This window comes from Pelmatolapia mariae, linkage group LG2 (assembly GCF_036321145.2).
Source record: "Pelmatolapia mariae isolate MD_Pm_ZW linkage group LG2, Pm_UMD_F_2, whole genome shotgun sequence".
In the NCBI taxonomy this organism is placed as follows: Eukaryota; Metazoa; Chordata; class Actinopteri; order Cichliformes; family Cichlidae; genus Pelmatolapia; species Pelmatolapia mariae.
In genome coordinates this window covers 636,257-659,404 of record NC_086228.1, presented here as the reverse complement: position 1 = coordinate 659,404, position 23,148 = coordinate 636,257, and the positions used below count along the sequence as shown (strand labels likewise).

The 23,148-nt window shown below is 46.2% G+C and overlaps 1 protein-coding gene across 6 annotated transcripts in view; it reads right to left on the bottom strand.

The window, feature by feature from the left end:
* grin1b (glutamate receptor, ionotropic, N-methyl D-aspartate 1b) overlaps positions 1-22,736 on the bottom strand; it is a 63,771-nt gene extending 41,035 nt beyond the window's left edge. Inside the window, exons 1-4 of one of the 6 annotated variants that reach the window (XM_063489426.1) lie at positions 22,226-22,736; positions 19,973-20,229; positions 10,738-10,872; positions 2,369-2,545 (exon numbers count right to left, since the gene is read on the bottom strand). In XM_063489426.1, coding sequence (XP_063345496.1) covers positions 2,369-2,545; positions 10,738-10,872; positions 19,973-20,229; position 22,226 — 570 coding nt within the window. In that variant the 5' untranslated portion in view covers positions 22,227-22,736. The remainder of the gene's footprint in view (positions 1-2,368; positions 2,546-10,737; positions 10,873-19,972; positions 20,230-22,225) is intronic. The other 5 variants (XM_063489434.1, XM_063489442.1, XM_063489452.1 and 2 more) reach the window with 5 other exon arrangements.
* Positions 22,737-23,148: the final 412 nt, after the last annotated feature.

Below are 23,148 nucleotides of genomic sequence, written 5' to 3'. Positions count from 1 at the left end.
GAATAATGATCGATCACGTCATTAAAAACAGCGCCGACCTCGCTCGACATCACTAATCAGACGTATTACATCATAAGCACATAAAAATGTTGGACCAGCTTAAAAACTTGAAGATCTGAGTTGGATTAACGTTGAAGCCTCACAATAAAAAACCCACTGATGTCCGTTTTGCCGATTCTTTGCTCTGACTTGAACAAACTGGTTAGCCGTCGTTAACTGGGAAAAATGGGATCACTTTCTGTGCTCTTCTATTAACCTGACACACCTCCACCTGGTGGAGAACAGCTTCTGATGGCAGAGTCTCGATGCTCTTCTGTGGCAGCGTGCTGACTCCATGTTCCTGTGAGACCACGTTGACCTTCATGCTCCTAATTCTGAGACCTTTTCATGAATGAGCAGCTGGACCAACTCTCAGTGCTGGTGTCCAACCACAGGGAAGCTAAGGAGGTTACGAGCATCGTTTTATTATTGTAGGGTCGACCTTACAATATAAAGCGCCTTGAGGCGACTGTTGTGTAAATAAAATTGACTTGAATTGAAGTTTCTGTACTTATTAAATCCTGCACATGTATTTTAAATATGGTGATGCGTGTTTACGAGTCTGAATCCTTTAACTGTGGTGTGGTGATGTTTACAGCAGAAGCTCATCAAACAGGGAAACCAGTTTACGTGCTGGTTGGCCTGAACTCTTGCGGTTTCCCGCGTGTCGAAGCTCTGCTGCGTGTCAGTCGCACAGAGAGAGTCGCTTTGACAGTCAGTCAGGTCGACAGCTGCCACAGAAGCAGCTGAGATGTGTTTGCACGACTCCGAGCTCCGTCAGAGCCGAGGCGATGAGAAACCAGACGGAGGTGAGCAACTGAAAGGATGAGATGAACGGACAGATAGGAAGAGAGAGAGCGACAGGAAGAGGAGGAGAGGAAAAAATGAACTCAAAGTCAACTTAAGATTAAAAAAAAGAAGAAACGAAAAAGTAGAAAGTAAAACAAAAAGCACCAAAAACCTCCACCAAGACAGAAAAATATTCCAACAATAAAACATTCATCTTCTAACAATACACAGTGATGGAAAACCATGAGACATTCAGGAGCTGCAGCACATCAGACCTGCTAGTCCAGTGTCAAGACCAGCAGGTCTTGAATTATGGCCAGGAGGTCAAGACTGGCAGGTTCAGACTCAAGACCATTAAGTCCTAAATCCAGACTAGCAGGTCCAGAATCATGATCGCTGGGTCCACAGTCAAGACCAACAAGTCCTGACTCAAGAGCAACAAGTTCAGAGTCAAAACCAAGAGTCAGGACCAGAAAATCGAAGGTCGAAACGGGCAGGTCCAGAACTGTGGTCAGCAAGTCAAGACCAAGAGTCAAGATCAGCAGGTCTAAAATTATGACCAAAACCTCAAACGTAAAAACTGACAGGTCCAGAGTTCAGTCCAGACCAACAGGTCCAGAGTCAGGACAAGCAAGTCCAGGATCAAGACTAATAAATCATATTATATTTAAAATGTGAAACAAACAATCAAAGGCAAATGTTCAGGTGGTCGTCTGGTGTGAACACCCAAAGTCTTTATGAAATCTGAGTGAATCTTACTGTGTTCATCACAGCTGCATATATGATGATGTCCCCGTGACGTAGCTTTATATGTTTGCCAGTACAGTCCAGTACAGTCCAGTCCAGTCCAGTACAGTCAGTAAAGAGGCCAAACCTCCTGGATCTGCATTTCACACATGGAGGTCATGTTTGTGATTCTTATCCTGGTTTGGATCACATGTGGCATCAGGTGTTTATTGAGAACATAAGAAACCCGGGTTAGTGAGCAGCTTCAGCTACACACATGTCAGCTTTTTAAAATAAAAGTAGAGCTCAATCATTCTGCCTCATCTGTTTCTTTATGATCCATGTAAACAGAAAACCTGTAAAACCTCTTGGTGGAGATAAGAAAAGAAAAAGAACACAATAAAAAATAAAGAAAAAGGATGAAAGAGAAGCTGCTCTGAAGCATCTGGCAGAAAGAATATTAAAGCTGATGAAGGACAATGAAGGAGAGATGAAGGAGGGATGAAGGAGGAATGAAGGAGGGACGAAGGAGGGATGAAGGAGGGACGAAGGAGGGATGAAGGAAGGATGAGGGAGCGATGACGTAGCAATCCTGGAGAAATGACAGAGCGATGATGGAGGGATGAAGGCCTCTCACACAGCAGCTCATTATTTATCATGCAGTTAAACTACACACACCTGCATTTGAATAAAGTGTGCCCACACACACACACACACACACACACACACACACACACACACACACGTGATGTGCAGCACATTCAGACTGCATGTCCGTGTCAATGAGCTCATATGTGGGCGTGTCCTTGCTGACCTTGGTCTCACGCTCCTCCAGCAGGGTCTCCAGTCTCTTCTGGGCGGCTCGGCCCTCGTGGTCGTCGCTCACGATCAGGATGATGTGGTTCCACCTGAACTCCCTCATCAGGTCGAACCACACCTGTGCCTGGTGGGAGTACGGAGGCACCGTCCTCAGGAACGACAGGTGGATGCTCTGCACGAGAGGAGGTGGAGGAGGTTAACCCAACAGGTTCTTACTCTGCTTTGATTTTATCCAGAAACATCCATCCTTCACATGTATGAAGAGTTTACATCATAACGAACCAGAGATCAGGAAGAAGCTCTACAGAACCAAAAGCCAGAAAAGCGATAATATCAACATCTGCAGAAACACAACAGCTGCTTTAAAAAGATTATATTTACAAAATGATGTACATTTTAAAAAGAGCCAATACTTCCTTAACACATTTATCAAACACTGTACTGCTGAGTCAGAGCACACAAAGAACAAAACAGATGTAGTCTGACTTACTGCAGCTGCCTCCACCTGACAAATGTGGGAATATTTCATGTGTATAAAACCTGGTGAGGAACCAGAGCGCTGTTCACTGGGAGCACTGGGATATCCTATGGTAGGAAGTCCTGCCATTAATTAATGCTTCAATCTTAAATATGATCAACCTATCTCTAATAATCGGCTATGTACCACAGGCCTTCAAGCTGGCTGTAGTTAAACCTTTACTTAAAAAGCATCTCTAGACCCAGCTGTCTTAGCTAATTATAGGCCAATCTCCAACCTTCCTTTCATATCAAACATCCTTGAAAGAGTAGTTGTCAAACAGCTAACAGATCATCTGCAGAGGAATGGCTTATTTGAAGAGTTTCAGTCAGGTTTCAGAGCTCATCACAGCACAGAAACAGCTTTAGTGAAGGTTACAAATGATCTTCTTATGGCCTCTGACAGTGGACTCATCTCTGTGCTTGTCCTGCTAGACCTCAGTGCTGCGTTTGATACTGTCGACCATAATATCCTATTAGAGCGATTAGAGCACGCTGTAGGTATTACAGGTACTGCACTGCAGTGGTTTGTATCATATCTATCTAATAGACTCCAATTTGTGCATGTAAATGGAGAGTCCTCTTCACACACTGAGGTTAATTATGGAGTTCCACAGGGTTCAGTGCTAGGACCAATTCTGTTTACATTATACATGCTTCCCTTAGACCATAGGTGTCAAACTCTGGCCCGCGGGCCAAATTTGGCCCGCAGCCTAATTACATTTGGCCCGCGAAGCCATGCCAAATTACTATTAGAGCTGGCCTACTGGTATTATACAGCTAATATATATCGTTTAGTATTAAGCTTTGCTTGTTCCATATTCAGTTTTTCAGCAAAACTTGTTTGAGTCCAAATCAAATCAAATCAAATCAAATCACTTTTATTGTCACAGATGGCGCCGAGTATGGCAGCCTCGTCGCGAGCTCCCCCAAGCAACAGCTGTTTTTTGTGTTTAATTTTACTTTTTCTTTATTTTTTCACGAGTAGCACATGTCTCCTTGTGTACGACCGACAAACCTTACTGGACATAAAAGATGGACTTTCTCATCACTTTCCGGAGTTCAAGTTTTGCAACACGGACCCTCCGTTTGCAGACCCCCCATTCATCTCACCTGAGACGCCTTTGTTCTGGGCCCGTGGAGGCCGCAAACGCCGACGCAGAGGGAGAAGATCTGGCGTTCTGGTTCGACTGAGACGGCGCACTAACAGACCACCGTTACCCAGTTTATTACTGGCTAATGTGCAGTCTCTGGAGAACAAGCTGTGCGAGCTTCGGGCACGGATCTCATTCCAGCGAGAGATGCGGGACTGCTGCGTGATCTGCCTCACAGAAACCTGGCTATCGGACAAGGTACCGGACTCCGCAATACAACTACCGGGGTTCTCTGTGCACCGCGCGGACAGGTCACAGGAGCTTACTGGGAAAAGCAGAGGCGGTGGTGTATGTTTCATGATCAACAACAGCTGGTGTGATTATGCGAACGTGCACCCGGTCAAATCTTTCTGCCCACCGGACCTGGAGTACCTGATGATTAAGTGCCGGCCATTCTGGCTACCGAGGGAATTCACAGCAGTGATTATTACGGCGGTTTACATTCCCCCACAAGCCGACACTGACCGAGCACTCAGGGAACTGTACAGCGCGATCAGCAGTGAGGAAACCGCACACCCAGAGGCGGCGTTTATCACGACCGGGGACTTTAATAAGGGTAACCTGAAGAAAGTCTCACAAAAACTCCACCAACACATCCATTTCAGCACTCGTGGAGACCGGCTTCTTGACCACTGCTACACCTCTTTCCGGGATGCATACAAAGCCCTCCCCCGCGCCCCATTCGGCCAATCAGATCACCGCTCCATCCTGCTCCTGCCCGCCTACAGGCAGAAGCTGAAACAGGAAGCTCCAACCCTGAGGGCGGTGCACCGGTGGTCGGACCAATCGGAGTCTACGCTGCGGGACTGTTTTGATCACGCGGACTGGGAAATGTTTCACGTGGCTGCTAAAGACATTGATGAGTACACAGACTCAGTCTGCAGATTTATCAGAAAATGCGTGGAAGATGTCGTCCCATCCAGAACAGTTAAATCCTTCCCAAATCAAAAACCCTGGATTAACGGAGATGTTCGCACGGCGCTGGCGGCACGGAGCACCGCTTTTGCCTCCGCGAACACATCGGACTACAAACACGCACATTACCAACTCCGGAAGACGATCAAAGCAGCCAAACGTGAGTACAGGGACAAGGTGGAGCAACATTTTGACAACCCTCGGAGTATGTGGCAGGGACTAAACACGATCACAGACTTTAGAGGGAAAACCAGCACACCGCAGACCACGGCCTCTCTGTGTGAGGATCTAAACGTATTCTACGCTAGATTCGACACAGCGAACACCACGAGACCGGACAGTGTGCGCACCGCGGATGACGTCAGTGCGCACACTGTGTCTGAGGAGGATGTGCGGAAGTGCTTCAGGAGGGTGAACGCGCGCAAAGCTACTGGTCCGGACGGGATTCCCGGCCGCGTCCTCAAGTCATGCGCGGCTCAGCTGGCTGGAGTGTTTACACACATCTTCAACCTTTCCCTCTCTCTGTCTGTAGTCCCAGCCTGCTTCAAAATGGCCACCATCGTCCCTGTACCCAAATCCTCCACCATCTCCTCATTGAACGACTGGCGACCCGTAGCCCTGACCCCCATCGTGAGCAAATGCTTCGAGAAGCTGGTCAGGGACTTCATCTGCTCTGCACTACCCGACTCACTGGACCCTCTACAGTTCGCATACCGCCACAACAGGTCCACTGATGATGCCATAGCCCTGACACTCCATGCTGCCCTGTCACACCTGGAGAAGAGAGACACGTATGTGAGAATGCTGTTTGTAGATTACAGCTCAGCATTCAACACCATCGTTCCCTCGAAGCTGGACAGGAAACTGCAGGATCTAGGACTGAGCAGCTCCCTCGGCAGCTGGATCCTTAACTTCCTGTCTGACAGACGCCAAGTGGTCAGACTGGGCAGCACCACCTCATCCCCCATCACACTGAACACTGGTGCTCCACAGGGGTGTGTACTGAGCCCTCTCCTGTACTCACTCTACACCTACGACTGCACGGCCACTAGAAACTCCAACATCATTGTGAAGTTTGCGGACGACACTACAGTGGTGGGTCTTATCACCAACGGTGATGAGACGGCCTACAGGGAGGAGGTCAGCGCCCTGACCCACTGGTGTCAAGACAACCATCTCACCCTCAACGTCGCAAAGACAAAGGAGTTGATAGTGGACTTCCGGAGGTGCAGAGGAGTACACACCCCCATCACCATCAACGGCGCCGCTGTGGAGAGAGTGAGCAGCTTCCGCTTCCTTGGTGTACATCTGGCTGAGGATCTTACGTGGTCAGTACACATAAACAAAACAGTGAAGAAGGCGCAGCAGCGCCTCTTCTTTCTCAGGAGACTGAAGAGATTCGGCATGAGCCCCCGCATCCTCAGGACCTTCTATCGCTGTGCCATTGAGAGCATCCTCACTGGATGCATCACCACCTGGTACGGCAACAGCACCGCTCACAACCGCAAAGCTCTCCAGAGAGTAGTGCGGTGCTCTGAACGGATAATTGGAGGTGAGCTTCCCTCCCTCCAAGACATCTACAGGAAGCGGTGCCTGAGGAAAGCGGGGAGGATCATCAAGGACTCCAGTCACCCCAGCCATAAACTGTTCAGACTACTTCCATCAGGAAGGAGGTTCTGCAGCATCCGGTCCCGTACCAGCAGACTGAGAGACAGCTTTTTCCATCAGGCCATCAGACTGCTGAACACTTCATAGACACCTCACCCTCACTACTGGAACTTCAACATTATGCACTCCATACTGTATATAAATACCACTGTTTTGCACATACCAACCTCTGTATATTTTATATATCTTATTTTATTGTTTACTTTATTTCATTTGTAAAACATGTATATACATACTATGTACACACTCAAACACACACACGTAGAAAAACATATTTAGTATACACATTCAGTAATGTATATACCTTTACATATTGTACATATATTTATTACTTTTTAGATTAGCCATTTTTATATTTTGCTTGTTTTACATTATTGTATTTTGCACAACTCTGTTGCTTGTGAAGCTCGCACACAAGAAGAGTCCATAAGAAAAGATTCATTCTTATATCTAGAGGAAGATTTTTTGTTATTATTTACGTTAGCCCGTGACTTTGTTCCAGTTTTGAATTTTGGCCCACTGTGTATTTGAGTTTGACACCCCTGCCTTAGGCAGTATCATTAGAAGACATAGCATACATTTTCACTGCTATGCAGATGACACCCAGCTCTATCTGTCCATGAAGCCAGGTAACACACACCAATGAGTTAAACTGCAGGAATGTCTTAAAGACATAAAGACCTGGATGGCCGCTAACTTTCTGCTTCTTAATTCAGATCAAACTGAGGTTATTGTACTCGGCCCTGAAAATCTTAGAAATATGGTATCTAACCAGATTCTTACTCTGGATGGCATTACCTTGGCCTCCAGTAACACTGTGAGGAACCTTGGAGTCATTTTTGACCAGGACATGTCCTTCAACGCACATATTAAACAAATATGTAAGACTGCTTTCTTCCATTTGTGCAACATCTCTAAAGTTAGAAATATCCTGTCTCAGAGTGACGCTGAAAAACTAGTTCATGCATTTATTACTTCCAGGCTGGACGACTGTAATTCATTATTATCAGTATGTCCTAAAAACTCCCTGAAAAGCCTTCAGTTAATCCAAAATGCTGCAGCAAGAGTCCTGACAGGGACTAGAAAGAGAGAGCAGATTTCTCCTGTTTTGGCTTCCCTTCATTGGCTTCCTGTTAAATCCAGAATTCAAAATCCTGCTCCTCACATACTGTCACAGTTCTGGGTCATTTTGACCCAGCATTTTCTGTTTCTTATATTTTGGTGTTCCACCAATAGGAAAGGTGAGGGTCGCCTTTCCTATTGGTGGAAAAATGCACCATGTCGACCAATCAAAGAATGACATGGCATTTAGTTGTTTAGGAAGGAGGAAGTTTTAGAAGTGACGGCGGTGTTTTGAGATGTGAGAGATTTGCGACGTTTAGCGCAAAGCTTGTGTAGTTAGTGTGTAGTTAGTGTGTAGTTAGTGTGTAGTTAGTGTGTAGTTAGTGTGTAGTGTAGTCAATAGTTTTGTTGTGTGTGTCAGAACAATGAGGCGACTGCTGAATGTTACAGGTGTTACAGGAGTGATACGTCTCCTGTTGCTCACAGTGGTCCAAGGGACCGCTCAGGGTGTTCGCTCAGACACATGAAACATTAGAGGGAACATTGGCTCCATGTGTTATATTCTTTCTGTCTGCCTCTCAGTGCCAAGTCTGCGTCTTTGTGATTTGTTTTGTGTTCCCTGTTTTATTTTGATAGTCCCAGTCTGATGTCAGAGTGTTCAGCTCTACTTCTCTCCTGTCTGGTTAGTCTAATCTCTCCCAGCTGTGTCTCCCTCCTGTTTCCCATTCCCTGATTACTCCCAGTGTATATAAGCTCTGTGTTTCCTTTGCTCTCTGTCCCGTCGTTAACGTCTGCTCACCCTCAGATTACGCTGTGTGCTCCATTACCTGTTTTGCCTGCCTGTTACTTTATTTTCCCCCAGTATAGTTAGTCTTCTGTTCAGTCTGCAACCTGCAATAAAGCTGTTTATTTTGGCTACGTTCACACTGCAGGCGAAAGCGCATCAAATCCGACTTTTTTGACCCTATGTGACCCGTATCCGATCATGGTACGACAGTGTGAACGGCACAAATCCGACCTGGGTCACTTTCGTATGTGGTCCTGAATCCGATACATATCTGATGTTTTAGAAAGCGACTGCTGTTTGAACGGTCAGGTCGCCTTAAACCCGTCTTTTACATCACTGACACGAGACAGACGCCAATTATCAGCTCCGGAGAAGACATCGCGAACGCTTCCTGTCCGTCCAGTGTAGATGTTAGTGAAACTGTTGGGAAGACAACGTTGGAGAAACGTGAACATTTTATTTGTACTGTATATGTCATGTTTCGGCTGTGTAAAGGCAGGAGAAGGACCCAAACGCAAAACTCACCGAGACGAAAGTGAACTCAAAACACTGCTTTATTGCAGGCTAGTACAAAAAATATAACAAACCTAAACTGGGACATGGATAACTGGAGACACACAGGGAAACACAGCCATGAGGGAGAACGCGACACAGAACTGAGGGAGACGCAGACATAAATACACAGAGGGTTAACGAGGGAAGTGGGAATACACGGGGAACACAGGTGACACTGATAATCATAACGAGACAGGGCAGGAGTGAACACAACGTGACGCAGGGACTGTCAAAGTAAAACAGGAAGTGCACAGAGGTTCAGACAGGCGGAGAGAGAGAGGACAGACATAACGGGCTGGGGAAAAACATTGAATGAAACACAAGGATGGGAAACGAGGGCTCACAGATACACAGAGGGGCACACAGGGGGTAATCAAATAAGGAACATTTTGGCAGAACCTAGGAACCATGGCATAATGAAAGAACAAAAGTACAAAAACACATGAAAGCTAAGAATACTGGGCCAACGTGGCCCAGGACCATGACAGTATAATCTGCAGATTCTGACAGAAATCTGCAGATTATCCTTTGAAGCACCGCTCCTCTAAAACAGCAATAAGGATCATTATTAGGCCATTTGTAAATAAAATAACTTTATAACTTAAAGCAAGATTGGGAAACGTAAAGTCCGAAACAGTCAAACAATCCTGTTCTGGGTCTAAACAGAGCGCGTTGTGTGTGACGTCTTCTTTTGTGCATGCGGGACGCTTTGAGGGTTCACACTAGAGCGCGTTTGCTGTCACATTTTATTTGTAGTGTGAACAAGCAGACGAAACAATCGGATTTGATTAAAAAATCGGAATTGAGCATTAAGACCTGCAGAGTGAACGTAGCCTTTAAGTTCACCTTTGCCTCAGTGAGTCCTGCATTTTGGGTCCTTCCTGCCTGCACACAGCCATGACACATACAAGGTCTTAAATAATCAGGCCCCATCTTATCTTAATGACCTTGTAGTACCATATCACCCTATTAGAGCACTTCGCTCTCACACTGCAGGCTTACTTGTTGTTCCTAGAGTATTTAAAAGTAGAATGGGAGGCAGAGCCTTCAGTTTTCAGGCCCCTCTTCTGTGGAACCAGCTTCCAGTTTGGATTCAGGAGACAGACACTATCTCTACTTTTAAGATTAGGCTTCAAACTTTCCTGTTTGCTAAAGCATATAGTTAGGGCTGGACCAGGTGACCCTGAATCCTCCCTTAGTTATGCTGCAATAGGTGTAGGCTGCTGGGGAATTCCCATGATGCACTGGGTGTTTCTTCTTCACTCACTATGTGTTAACAGACCTCTCTGCATTGAATCATACCTGTTATTAACCTCTGTCTCTCTTCATGTCCTTTGCTTTTGTTTGAACTCTTATTCAGTCAAATAAAGGCTTGCTTTTTGTTATCATCCACCTCCATCCTTGTCTGTATTTTGGGTCCACATTCACCTGATTCCACGCCGTTGACCTCTGCGGACGTGACACCTTTTGTGATTTTTCACTCGTTCGGTGTGTTTTCTGATTGGGACACCTGGATGTCATCTGCATAAAAGTGAACTTTCCTGATTTTCACTCCAGTGGAGAAAATTCAGAACCAGGATGAAAGGCTCTGAAGAATAAAACAGTGATGGATGCAAACAGCTGTGTAAAGAACCAAGATCAGATCCTCATGTGAGCGTTGCAGCTCAGACTGTCAGCGCTTTGCTGTAACAGACCGACTGAGCTAACCTTATCAGAGTAGATGGACATGCGTGTCGTCAGGCCGACCACAGGGATTCGGTAGAAACCGGCGGTGTAGGAGACAGGCGTTGGAGTCAGGTGGTCGTTGGACTGTGGAGGATGACTGACCAGAATGGCGTACACCTACAGAGGAAGACAAACACATCTCAGTTCAGATGTCCGTGTACAACACAGAAAGATCGAGTAGAAAACAGAGCTCGCGGGTTTGATGGATTTTTCTTGAATTACTATCTGATGTTAGAGGTCTGCAGAAAAGCAGCAGTGAGCTGTGGTTTCTCTGGAGACAGGCCCGGCTACACGTAGCACATCTGGACCGAACACATTAGGTGATTTTTCAGTTATTCGGTGGGTTTTCACTTGTTTTCAGTGAGACAGAGAAATGTTTCATGTTAAACAGTCCTTCATGTCTAATGACTGGCCCTGTGATGCCAACCCGTTCTCACTCCCAAATCGTAACATTTTACGCTAGGTGACAAATCGTCAACATATTACGTTTTCGGGCACCCAAGGCGTTCCTACGTCACGACATCGGAAAACTGCGGACACATGAGAACCGTTTGGACTCAATCTACACATCTTCGCTTTTTCCCTTAAAATGCTTTAGAAAACACTATTTCACCTCATTAAAGTGCTGGTTAAGGTTAGGAATAAGGTTATGGTTAGGTTTAGGGATAAGGTTAGGTTTAGGCGTAGGGATACGGTTATGGTTAAGGTTAGGAATAAGGTTATGGTTAAGGTTAGGCATAAGGTTATGGTTAGGCTTAGTGATAAGGTTAAGTTTAGGGCTGCAGTACAGGGCTGGAAACCGCCGCGTACCATAACAACGTGGAAGGTCACCTTTCGCGTTCCTCAGGAACGCCGCAGGACGTGACAAAACGTCGGGATGTTACGCCTCGGGAGTGAGAACGGGCTCGTGATGCAGACACAGGATTTTTCCACGATACAAACAGCAAACACTGCAGAGTAACTGCTGGGAATAAATCCTGCTCTGTGAATCCTACGAGCCAAACAGTCCAGGATGTTCACAAAGCGTAAAAACGTTCTTTCAAATCGGCCATTAAGACCATCCTTTCAGACTAACAGTTCAGGACATGCAAACATCAAGCACACATTTCTGTCTCACACATAGATATTAATGATACAGATGAAAAGATTCTTAAAATTACATTTGATGAGTTTATTCTTCATATTTGTGTAAATGATGAAGGCAAATTTTTCCTTCACTTTATTTTGTCAGTTTAATCTTTGCTGTTAAATGTAGAGAACGAGAAATCTGCTCACAGCACAGCTTTAATGACAGGTTTGTGTCTAACAGCAGGATGACTTATGTGACAAACATCGTGTTACAAAAGGGACAACAGGCCGTTACACTCGTGTGTTTGTGCTGCATCCTGCAGTAAAACCTGTACATGTGTTTGGATCAGTGAGATCAAAGTCATCCCAGGCTGTTGAGTAACATTTAAAAAAATGATAAAAGAAGAGTAAAATCATCCTTCCTGGATCCCAGTTTGAGAAATGGTTCCATTTCACCACCTTCAGAGAAACCTCAGCGATCAGGTTCTTGATGTGTCTCCTGCCGAGTGTTTGCAGCTTTAGGACAGAAATCAGAGTGCGTGAGCTGACCCAGGAACATGCTAACGTTGTCGGGACAAAGCCTCAGCTCTTACGTCACTAAACCTGCTAACGCTCTAGCCCAGGAGTCAGCAACCTTTAACACCCAAAGAGCCATTTGGACCCGGTTTCCACGTAAAAGAAAACACTGGGAGCCGCAAATACTTTTTGACATCTAAAATGAAGATAACACTGTATATATTGTTTTTTACCTTTATGCTTTGTGTGAACAACTAAGGTGTGTTGCTTATGAAATCCATGAAGTGCTACAGAGAAAATTACATTTTATGTAATTAACACATTTTGAACTCTTAAAGAAATGTAACAAAAGGAAAGACACCCAGCTGAACTAAAATGATCCAGCAAACAAACACTGTTGTGAGCCGCCACCCTTATATCGCCTTTGGGCTTTTGGAGCCTTGACCTGACTTTTACAAAATAATTGGAAAAAAAGCTCTATGCTGCTAAAAAATGAAAAGTAGATATTTGCAAAATTCTGCCTAAATATGTATTTTACCAGGTTAATGTGTGTGGAGGGGCGTGGTCTGCAGCGCCGCTGCAGGGGAGGCGGATGCACCTGAGCGGCACCCGCAATCACGCCTCGCCGCCTTAACATCTGTGCTCTCTCTGCTGTTGTGTTGTTATGTGTCGGGCTGTGAGCTGAAAAGCTACAGCCGGCTGTATGCGTACAGCAACCGTGTGTGAAAAGTGGTCAGTAAAGAGACACTGAAAAGCGTGTTCATGGAAACATCATCGGGTCTGCCGTGATATGTTTACAATGGGACTTCTGCTCCTGAACCTCTGCGCACAGCGTCTGCAAATCGGGGCTGTACGAAGTCACTTTCATCTTTACGCAGGACTGTAAGCTGTCGTCTGTGAGGCGTGAGCGGTGTTTGTTTGTAACATAGTTCACGGTGGAGAACAGCAGCTGACATAATGTGGATCCAAAGATCCATAATTGGCCTACCTGGGGTTGAAAGTCTCGATAAATGCACGGCGTTTTGGCGGGTACACCGGCTTCCGCGAGTGTGACGCTTATTTTGAGCGATGAAAAATAATAAAATATAATTTGATTTTTATATTTCAATATCACAATAATCTTCCAATTTAGAACTACAAGTTAAAAAAAGAACTAAACACAAATAAAATACACTTCAGCTAAATACTTCTAATTTATTTTCCCAAACCACCCGGAGCCGCAGTATAAGGACAAAAGAGCCGCATGTGGCTCCGGAGCCGCAGGTTGCCGACCCCTGGTCTAGCAGAATAACTTTGTGGTGAATCACTGAGCAGCTCGATTTTATTTCTCGGAAAAAACCTACAAAATCAGACCTGAAGAAAATGAAGTAAACTGGATGTGTCTCGATTCAGATACTTCTGTTAGTACACTTGTATGACTTGTGTAGTACTTTAAAGGGTAATGCTATCAAACTTTAGAAGAATTTAAATGTTTAGTCTAAGTAAAAAAACTGAAAACTAACAAGTAAATGCTGTTCAGCAGCACCTGACCGCCCGCCCCATCAGCCAAGGCAAAAGCCGAGGTGGTCGGTCAGTCAGAGCAGTCTTCCCCGTTAAAATGCTTAATACTTGCTAATGCTAGCTCTGTGTCCACACATTGCACAGGTAAATGATCTCAGATCAGTGAAAGCAGCAGCAGCCTGTCAGTGATGCTGGTCTCCCATCAGTCTCTCATCAAAGAGATTCAACAACCAGAAAATGCTTCTGGTCTCAGCTTGACGAGGACACGGACACACCCATCAAAACCACAGTTTCCAGTGGAATCAGAGTTATTCCTGCTTGCAGAGACAGCAGCCCACTGTGACCACTTATGTAACCATTAATAGACTGGATACAAACAACGCTGGAGGACTGAATGTTGTTTGAACGTTAAGGAGAGTGATGTCTACTTTTAGACTTCACTGGACAAGCACTGCCTGCCTTGCTTGCCCTGACTGATTGCTGGTGGTACCTGCGACTGCCCAGTCTGGACATTATTTGTGCTCTGCATGTGTCAAAGTGCTCACACTTCTTGTCACTTTTGCCGTTTAAAGCTAATTTCTTTCCTACAGGTGTTGTATTACAATTAAAGGCATGTAGTATCTTTGTACAGTGTTCACAGTGAAAGTTAACACTTCAAAAGGAATCCTGAAAGTTGTCATTTATGTTAATAATCAAAATACTTTTTAAAAACACACAGACCAATAACGATGTTTAGTGTGATTGCTACAATAAATACAAAACAACCAAATGAATAAAAGCAAACATTATGTTCATTCTGATAGTGTCATTAATAATTCTGTGTATCTAATTCATGTTTTTAATAATTCATTTATGTAATCAAAGCAGAATTCTGTTGAGCTGTAAGACGAGTCATTTTCATTCAAACTGCACACTCATTGGCCCCTTTGTTCAACTGCCTGCTAACCTAAACATCTAACCAGCCAATCACATGGCAGCAACTCAGCGCATTCAGTTCCATGGTCAACATGGTGAAGACGACCTGCGGAGGTTCAAACTGAGCATCAGTAAGTAAGCGATGCGACTGCACGGTTGCTCAGTGTTCAGAAACAGATTTTCCCACGAAAACATCTCCGAAGTTTACAGACAAACTCTGACAAATAAAATAAAAAGAACAAAAATACGCAGTCGGCAGCAGTTCTCTGGGAGAAAATGCCCTGTTGACATCAGAGGTCAGAGGTCAGAGACAGACTGCTTTGAACTCATAACCAAAGGTTGCAGAAGAGCATCTCTGAACAGCAGATGGGCACAGCGACTCCTGAGGCTACAATTCACAAAAACTGGACGACAGAAGACGAAAAAACATTTCCTGGTGTGACGATTCTCCGACGGTCGGCTCAGAGTAAACAGCATGAAAGCATCCTGCCTTCATCCTTTACTGGTGTTCAGGCTGCTGTGATGTCGTGAGGCAGATTTTCAGTACCAGCTGAGCATCATTTTAACTCCCGAGTGTTGCTGCTGACCACGTCCATCCTTTCATGACCGCAGCCCCGATGGCTGCTTCCAGCACGAGAACGTCAGATTATCTCAAACTGTTTCCTGAACAGGAAGATGAGTTTACTCAGACCACCACGTGCACGTTACTTCAATAATGTCCTGTTTTATTCAGTTGCTTCTTCCACTGCAAGAGTACAAGACCATCTGAGGCTCTTAGTGTGAAGGGCAACAGGAAGGAACAAATGTTTTCTGGTTTAGACAACATGAGAGACATCAGGCACAGACAGAGTCTGAGATGTAGACTCCCATCTCCTCTGAGCTCGAGGAAGCTGCGGCTTTTACAAACATGAAGCCGACGTTGGGGCCTCAGTGAATGACCTCAGGCTGGGCTGGATATCATTTCCACAGGCAGACTCAACCTGTCAACAGCTTCTGTTCATCCTGATATGATGGATGCATCATCATATCAGGTTTTTAATAAACTAACATCAGTAACCGCAGTGAAAGCATGTTTTCTTTTTCCTGTCCAATCAGCAGCACAAACAGGACCTGTAACCACATGAAACCACCAGCAGCTGCTCAGCCGAACGAAGCAGCCTGCAGCAAACACGCTGTTACAGGCCTGCGCTATAATCCCTGCATCTCTCTCTGGACGGATTACATCTGCGTCTGCAGACAGAGAGAGAGAGGACGGTAATCTGACGTCCATCGCTCCCTCTCCCTCTGACACATCGACGCCATGTTGGCCTCATTTCTCCACAAAGGAAACAGGTTACAGAGCCCGAGTTGGATGAATAGTCTTTTCTCTGATGGTTGGACATAAAAACACGTAAATATTTCTGATGCACTCAAAGAGCAGCTGTTTGCTGACAATCTGACAGGATTTGATTTGATTGCATCTGTTTAAATCATTTTAATATCTTTTTAAAGGCACAAAAACACTGTTTGTTTCTATATTTTCATTCTGAGGTGGATAACTATCCTGTCACGCACTTCCACGTGCTTCCTGTACATCGTACAGTGAAGAAGTGTTTGCCCTCTGCCTGTTTTTTTTCCATGTTTGACACATTTGAATGTTTCAGATCATTAAACAAATTTAAATATTAGACAAAGAGTAACACAAGTAAACACAAAAAATCCAAACCTACATGTGACCTCTTGGTCGTCGCTGCACTCTTGGGGTAATTTTGGTCGGCCGGCCACTCGTGGGAAGGTTCTCCACTGTTCTGTGTTCTGACAGTGTGTGGATAAAGGCTCTCACTGTGGGTCGCTTTGTCCAATATTTACATTTGTTTCACTCGCTGGACCCACATCCTCATTTTATGTTTGACAGCGTTTTAGTAGGTAAAGGTGAATGGCTTGGACATGAGCTGAGCTGCGGTTTGGGGAAGGCTCTGAGGGGGACTGGCGACGGCTCCCGGGCCTGGCAGATCCCCGTGCACTGAACAGAAGTGAAGAAGTTACAGAATTGAAAAGGGGAGGGAGGGGCACGTAAACGAGAATGACAGCTTGCAGAACTGGGGGAACCTATACAGATGAGGACCGGAAGGAGCGTGTTTGGAGGCGTGATCCCGCTCCTGAAATTCCGATACATAATCTCCAATTTATGATGTGAAACATTAAAGTGTGACAAACATTAAAAAAAAGTAATTGGAATGAGAAAATCACTTCAACAGCACTCTAAGTATAAACACCCATCTCGCCCCTGCGGGCGGTCAATCCTTCCAGCTCGGGTCCTCTACCAGAGGCCTGAGAGCTTGAGGGTCCTGCAGTATCTTAGCTGTTCCTAGGACTGCGCTCTTCTGGACAGAGATCTCCGATGTTGTTCCCGGGATCTGCTGGAGCCACTCGCCTAGTTTGGGAGTCACTGCACCTAGTGCTCCGATTACCACGGGGACCACCGTTACCTTCACCCTCCACATCCTCTCCAGCTCTTCTCTGAGCCCTTGGTATTTCTCCAGTTTCTCGAGCTTCTTGTGTTCACTGCGGCCGTCTTCTCCTGTTTGTCTACCACCACTATGTCCGGTTGGTTCACCACCATTTTGTCCGTCTGTATCTGGAAGTCCCACAGGATCTTAGCTCGGTCATTCTCCATCACCCTTGGGGGCATCTCCCATTTTGACCTCGGGACTTCCAGGTTATACTCGGCACAGATGTTTCTGTACACTATGCCGGCCACTTGGTTATGGCGCTCCATGTATGCCCTGCCTGCTAGCATCTTGCACCCTGCTGTTATGTGCTGGATTGTCTCATCTTTACACAGCCTGCACCTGGGGTCTTGCCTGGTGTGATAGACCCCAGCCTCTATGGATCTTGTGCTCAGAGCTTGTTCTTGTGCTGCCATGATTAGTGCCTCTGTGCTGTCTTTCAGTCCAGCTTTGTCCAGCCACTGGTAGGATTTCTTCACCTTTGGCCAGCCTATTACCCCAGCAGGGTACCTGATCACGGGCAGGGCGTAGGTGTTGATGGCCCGGATCTTGTTCTTACCGTTCAGCTGACTCCTCAGGACTTGCCTGACCCTCTGCAGGTACTTGGTGGTTGCAGCTTTCCTAGCGGCCTCTTCATGGTTCCCATTCACCTGCGGGATCCCCAGGTACTTGTAACTGTCCTCTATGTCTGCAATGTTGCCTTCTGGTAGTTCGATCCCCTCAGTTCTGACTACCTTCCCTCTCTTTGTTACCATCCGACTACACTTCTCCAGTCTGAACGACATTCCAAGTCATTGCTGTATAGCCTGGTGGTGTGGATCGATCGTTCACTCTTGACATACAGCTCAAAGCTATTCAAGTTTTAATCTTCTGCAGTCGGGGCAGTGAGGCCTTCAGATGGTTCCATAAATCTGCGAGTCATCTGCATAGAGGTCTGAGATGACTTCTCCTAAAAAAGTCACTAAATCAGACTGACTCAGTCTTCAGGTCTGATCCACAAACAGGACAGAAGACTGAATCATGTTCGTGTAAAAATGAGAAAATACGACACATTTTACAGTAATTTGGGAAACAGACTTCTCTCATATCAGCTGATTTGTGTCCATGTACAAAGCGAAGATTTTCTTTCCTAAAATAGGGAAAAGTTCACACTACGACTGCCATGTTGAATCATTTCACTGATGGATTAACTGAGAAGTTTTCTTATTAACAGCTTTGTTTCCTGTGTTCCTGTGCAGACGTCCTCCTGCTGCTAACAGATGACATTATGTTCCCAAATATTAAAAACGTACAAACCCAGTCAGCTTAACATGAGTGCAGTGATTATTATTCTGCTGTTGCTCTCAGTTTTACTCTCACTCTGAGTATAATTATGAAACACGAGCACACCCACCCCCACATTTCTCTGCACATACTGAAAGAATCAGCGTGACATAAATAAATCTGCCACCGCTGAAATCTGACGATGGCCTGACAAACAGACGTTTAACCAAACACGACCGAGATCCTCCTGAAACTGAAAACGCAGCAAACTGGATGGAAACAACTGCTAGAAATGTGATAACTTTATTGATACACGATCATAAAACCGAGCGCGTTGTTTTGATCTTGTGGGATTTTAACTCCATCACCTCAAATTTCACAACATATACATCGTGGAGCGATTTTAGCCAGCACGCCATTTTGGCCCCATAGACATTCATCTGAAACTGTTGCCTAGCAACATGTAGTGTTTACACTGTGGTTTGCTCTGTGGCCTCACAGGAAGAAGGTCCTGAGTTTGAATCCAGGCTGAGTTTGTTCTGCGTGGCCACCTGTCCAGGTGCACCCAGTGAACCTGCAGTGAGCGTCTGTTGCCAGATGGGGGCAGTGTGAGCAGCTCTGCTTGTTCTGTTGTTTTTCTTGCTTCTCTCAGTCCAGGTGAACTCCCTTACCTGTTCAGCTCGCTTATCAACCAATCAGAATTTGAGCAGCATACAGCATCCTGTACGTCCAGGCTCACCTCTGCAGTGTTTTTATCCTGTTCTAATCCAGCTGAGCTCTGACGTTTGGATTTTTAATGTCAGCGCTCGTGTTGTTTTGGACTCTCTTTTTATAAATGACAGAAAAATATGAGAACAATGTAACGATGTGAGCTAATAACACGAGAATTCAATGATCTAAATACGTTTCATGGGTAACGATTATTTGATCTGACAGCTGATTACATTCATTTTCATCTCATTTAGACCAAAATCAGCATTTCGCTTTGTTAACAGATGACTTCTGTGAAGCTGCTGCTGTTGTTGCAGGACAGGGTCGTGACCCCCAACCACCCCCACCAGTAAACCTGTCAAAATAAAAGTCATCCTGCAGTGAAATCAGAATAAATCATGTCATCTGAGATCATGTTTGATCACTGAGGTTAACAGAGGAGACAGATTTTCACATTGAAACCTCCCATAGTTCTGTCGGGGCTTTTACTGTGAAAGGTAAACAGGAAGAGTTTCGTTTCACCGTGAAAGTTGCAGCAGTTTAGGCAATTTACGACCTCAGCGATCATGTGACCAGCTGTAGCCGCTTTAGGCAAAGACCTACAATAAAACAGGAAACCCAACAATCACATGACCCCCATCAGCAAGCACTTTGGCGACAGTGGGAAGGAAAAACTCTTTTAACAGGAAGAAACCTCCGGCTCAGGGAGGGGCGGGGGTAAGACACTTCTGAGTCAGGTGACAGCAGGTGCTCACCTGGTTGGAGATGAGGTCCTCGCAGACGGAGAGGGCCATCTGGATGGCGTTGGCCTTGTGCGTGACGGAGATGGCGTTCATCTTGAACTTGTCCTTCCCGTACAGAGCGTTGGCCTGACTCACCGCCTCCTTGAACACCTGCTCGTAGCGCTTCTGACTCAGCACGGCGCCCACGTTCACCAGCCGCGGCTCGCAGCCGCACAGCGCCACCGAGCAGCACTGCAGCACGGCCAGGAGCAGCACGCCGCGCAGCTCCACTGAGGGGAGGGGAAAGGAAGTGCATTAATAAAGGGACGATTTAGTCCCACCGTGGGGTCCTCAGATATGCCTGAGGGGACGCAGACGTCCAGACTCGCGTTTAAATGATGTCGTAACCCCGACTTAATCTCATAATCTGGATTTTTTAAGGCTTCCATCGTCTTTGTTTTCTTGGTAATCACAGAAAGATTTTTAAATTTAAATTTTCACAAACAAAATGAAATTGATTTGATGTTTGCAGCTCTGCGTCTGTTTACTGACGCTCGATGTGAACATTCATGCAGAATCAAAAGCATACGAAACAACATGAATGAAGATACAGAAGATTCGTCTCGTGACCTGATGATGTCACCTGAACCCTTCTTATCCCGGCGCTGATGTCATCATTCAGCGCTTTATAAGGGGTCATTAAAACAAACGTGGGCGTGGTGAAGGTCGCCGTCAGCGCGTGACTTCCATCAGTATGACAATAAAGATTTGTTTTATTTTAATGTCAGAATTTACAGTTTTTACTCCATGATCTGGATTTTCTCTCACACCACTTTTACATTTCCAGATTTTTATCTCGTGTTTTTTACAGTTTAAACAGATAATAAGAATTTGATCTTTTCATTTGAATTTATGTTTTATGATCAGGAAGTTTGACACTGGAGGACGAGTCTGAGGCGAGCGTGGACGAATCAAAGAGTCTGAATCCTTCGATAAAGAAGCTAAAGTGAAGAAAAGTAGGAACGTGTGGTGGAGGTCAGCTGAGACGGGAGGTGTGCACACTGCCATGCAGGTGGAAGTTTATCATTGGTGTTCCAGACCCGGAGTCTGCGTGAAGTGTTCGTGTTCAGTCACATTTCTGTGGACACACTCGGGAATAGTGACAGGCGGAGCAGACGGGAGACGGCTGTAAAAACGGGAAAAATCTCACAACAGAGAAATGAAGCTGAAACAAACAGAAGTGCCAAACACACCTGCAGAGACGCAAAATGGCTCCATGAAAAAAATGAGACATGCAGAGATGACTAAACCTGGAGACGGACAGACCGCGAACCACAACGACTGAGAGCCAAATACAAAATGACGACGACTGCAAAGCTGCAAAACCTCCGAACAAGACCAAAAATGTAACAAAAAAACCTCAAGAGACACAAGATGAAGACATCCAGAACCACAACAGCTGCAGGGAGACAAAGTGCACACACCAAACCAGCACAAAAACACAACATGAGACAAGAAGACACAAACGTGTCAGAGACAAAGCTCGGGGGGACAAATCTGACAGCAGGAAGTGAAACACAAAGACACACAAGAAATACAGGAACATGCCTCAGAGCACAGACACACAAAACCCCCAAAATCTACCCGACCTGCTCTAAGTCCAGTCTGAGTCCAGCTCTGAGTCCAGTCTGAGTCCAGGTCTGAGTCCGGTCTGATCCAGTCTGAGTCTGGTCTGAGTCCAGTCTGAGTCCAGCTCTGAGTCCAGCTCTGAGTCCAGTCTGATCCAGTCTTGAGTCCAGTCTGAGTCCAGTCGGAGTCCAGCTCTGAGTCCAGTCTGATCCAGTCTGAGTCTGGTCTGAGTCCAGTCTGAGACCAGCTCTAAGTTCAGCTCTGAGTCCAGGTCTGAGTCCGGTCTGAGTCCAGTCTGAGTCCGGTCTGAGTCCAGTCTGAGTCCGGTCTGAGTCTGGTCTGAGTCCAGCTCTGAGTCCGGTCTGAGTCCAGCTCTGAGTCCAGTCTGAGTCCAGTCTGAGTCTGGTCTGAGTCCAGTCTGATCCAGTCTGAGTCTGGTCTAAGTCCAGTCTGAGTCCAGTCTGAGTCCAGTCTGAGACCAGCTCTGAGTCCAGGTCCAGTTTGTGTCACACTGCAGGAAACTTGCTTTGCTCAGAGCCGTACTCAAGCAAAAATACTCAGTTACTCTGCAGTTACTCTCTCTGATCTGTATAAACAGTCACGTGGTTCTGCCCGCGGTCATTCATACAGCACATTTACAGCACAATAAACACTCACTGATCCGGTCCTGCGGGTTCTGGATCCGTTACTCGGCCTCCTGTTGATTCCTGTTTTGTCCTCCCGTGTTTCCGTGGGCCCGGTTCGGTGTGTCCGTGGGTCTGAGGCTGCTGCTGTTTATGACAGAGAGCCGTTGGAGCCCCGTGACACCGGGATCGCTGGGGTCCGGGTCGGACCGTCACGGACAGCCCGGTTCTCCCGGGCTCGGTGCTGTTGCTCCGGGTCCGGGTCTCCTCCGCTTCGGTACGGGCTCGCGACGCTCGCGGAATTCCAGGTGACCTGATGCTCGCGAGCCCCTCTGCTCTGTCCTTGGATCACTGACGCTCGCTCCCAGCGTCCCGCGCGTTCACAGGCGGAGGAGAGGGACCGACAGCCACAGGAGCGCGGGCACGAGCGTCGGAAATCCCGTCGCGTTCACGTCCGTCTGTCCGTTTTTGAGTCATTTATTGAAAATGTTCAGCATGACACCGACACTAAATCTAACGACCAGCGTGACGTGTCACCTGTTTATTGGCTCCTGGGAGGATCTGCATCACATGACCTTCATCAACAGATGGAGCTGCTCCATGCTGAGCGTGAGGAGGACACGATGTGATGATGGAGGATCCAAAATCACGGCTGTCATCAACATAATCAATAATCATCTGTGAGCAGGAGGCTGCATATTTACACAGACTGGATATAAAGGATGGACACAGTCAGGACAACAACAGGGGGCGCTGTGTGCTCAGCCTGTGATTTCCACCTGCTTGTAAAACAGAGGTTCCCAAAGTGTGTGTGTGTGTGTGTGTGGGGGGGGGGGGGGGGTTATGAATTTAAAAAAAAGAAAGAAAAAAGAACTCTTGGACACTGCTAGCATCATGGACAGGTTTCTGACGGGGCTCCCACACAAACGCAAAGCAGGAGATGAAGCATCGCTGAAT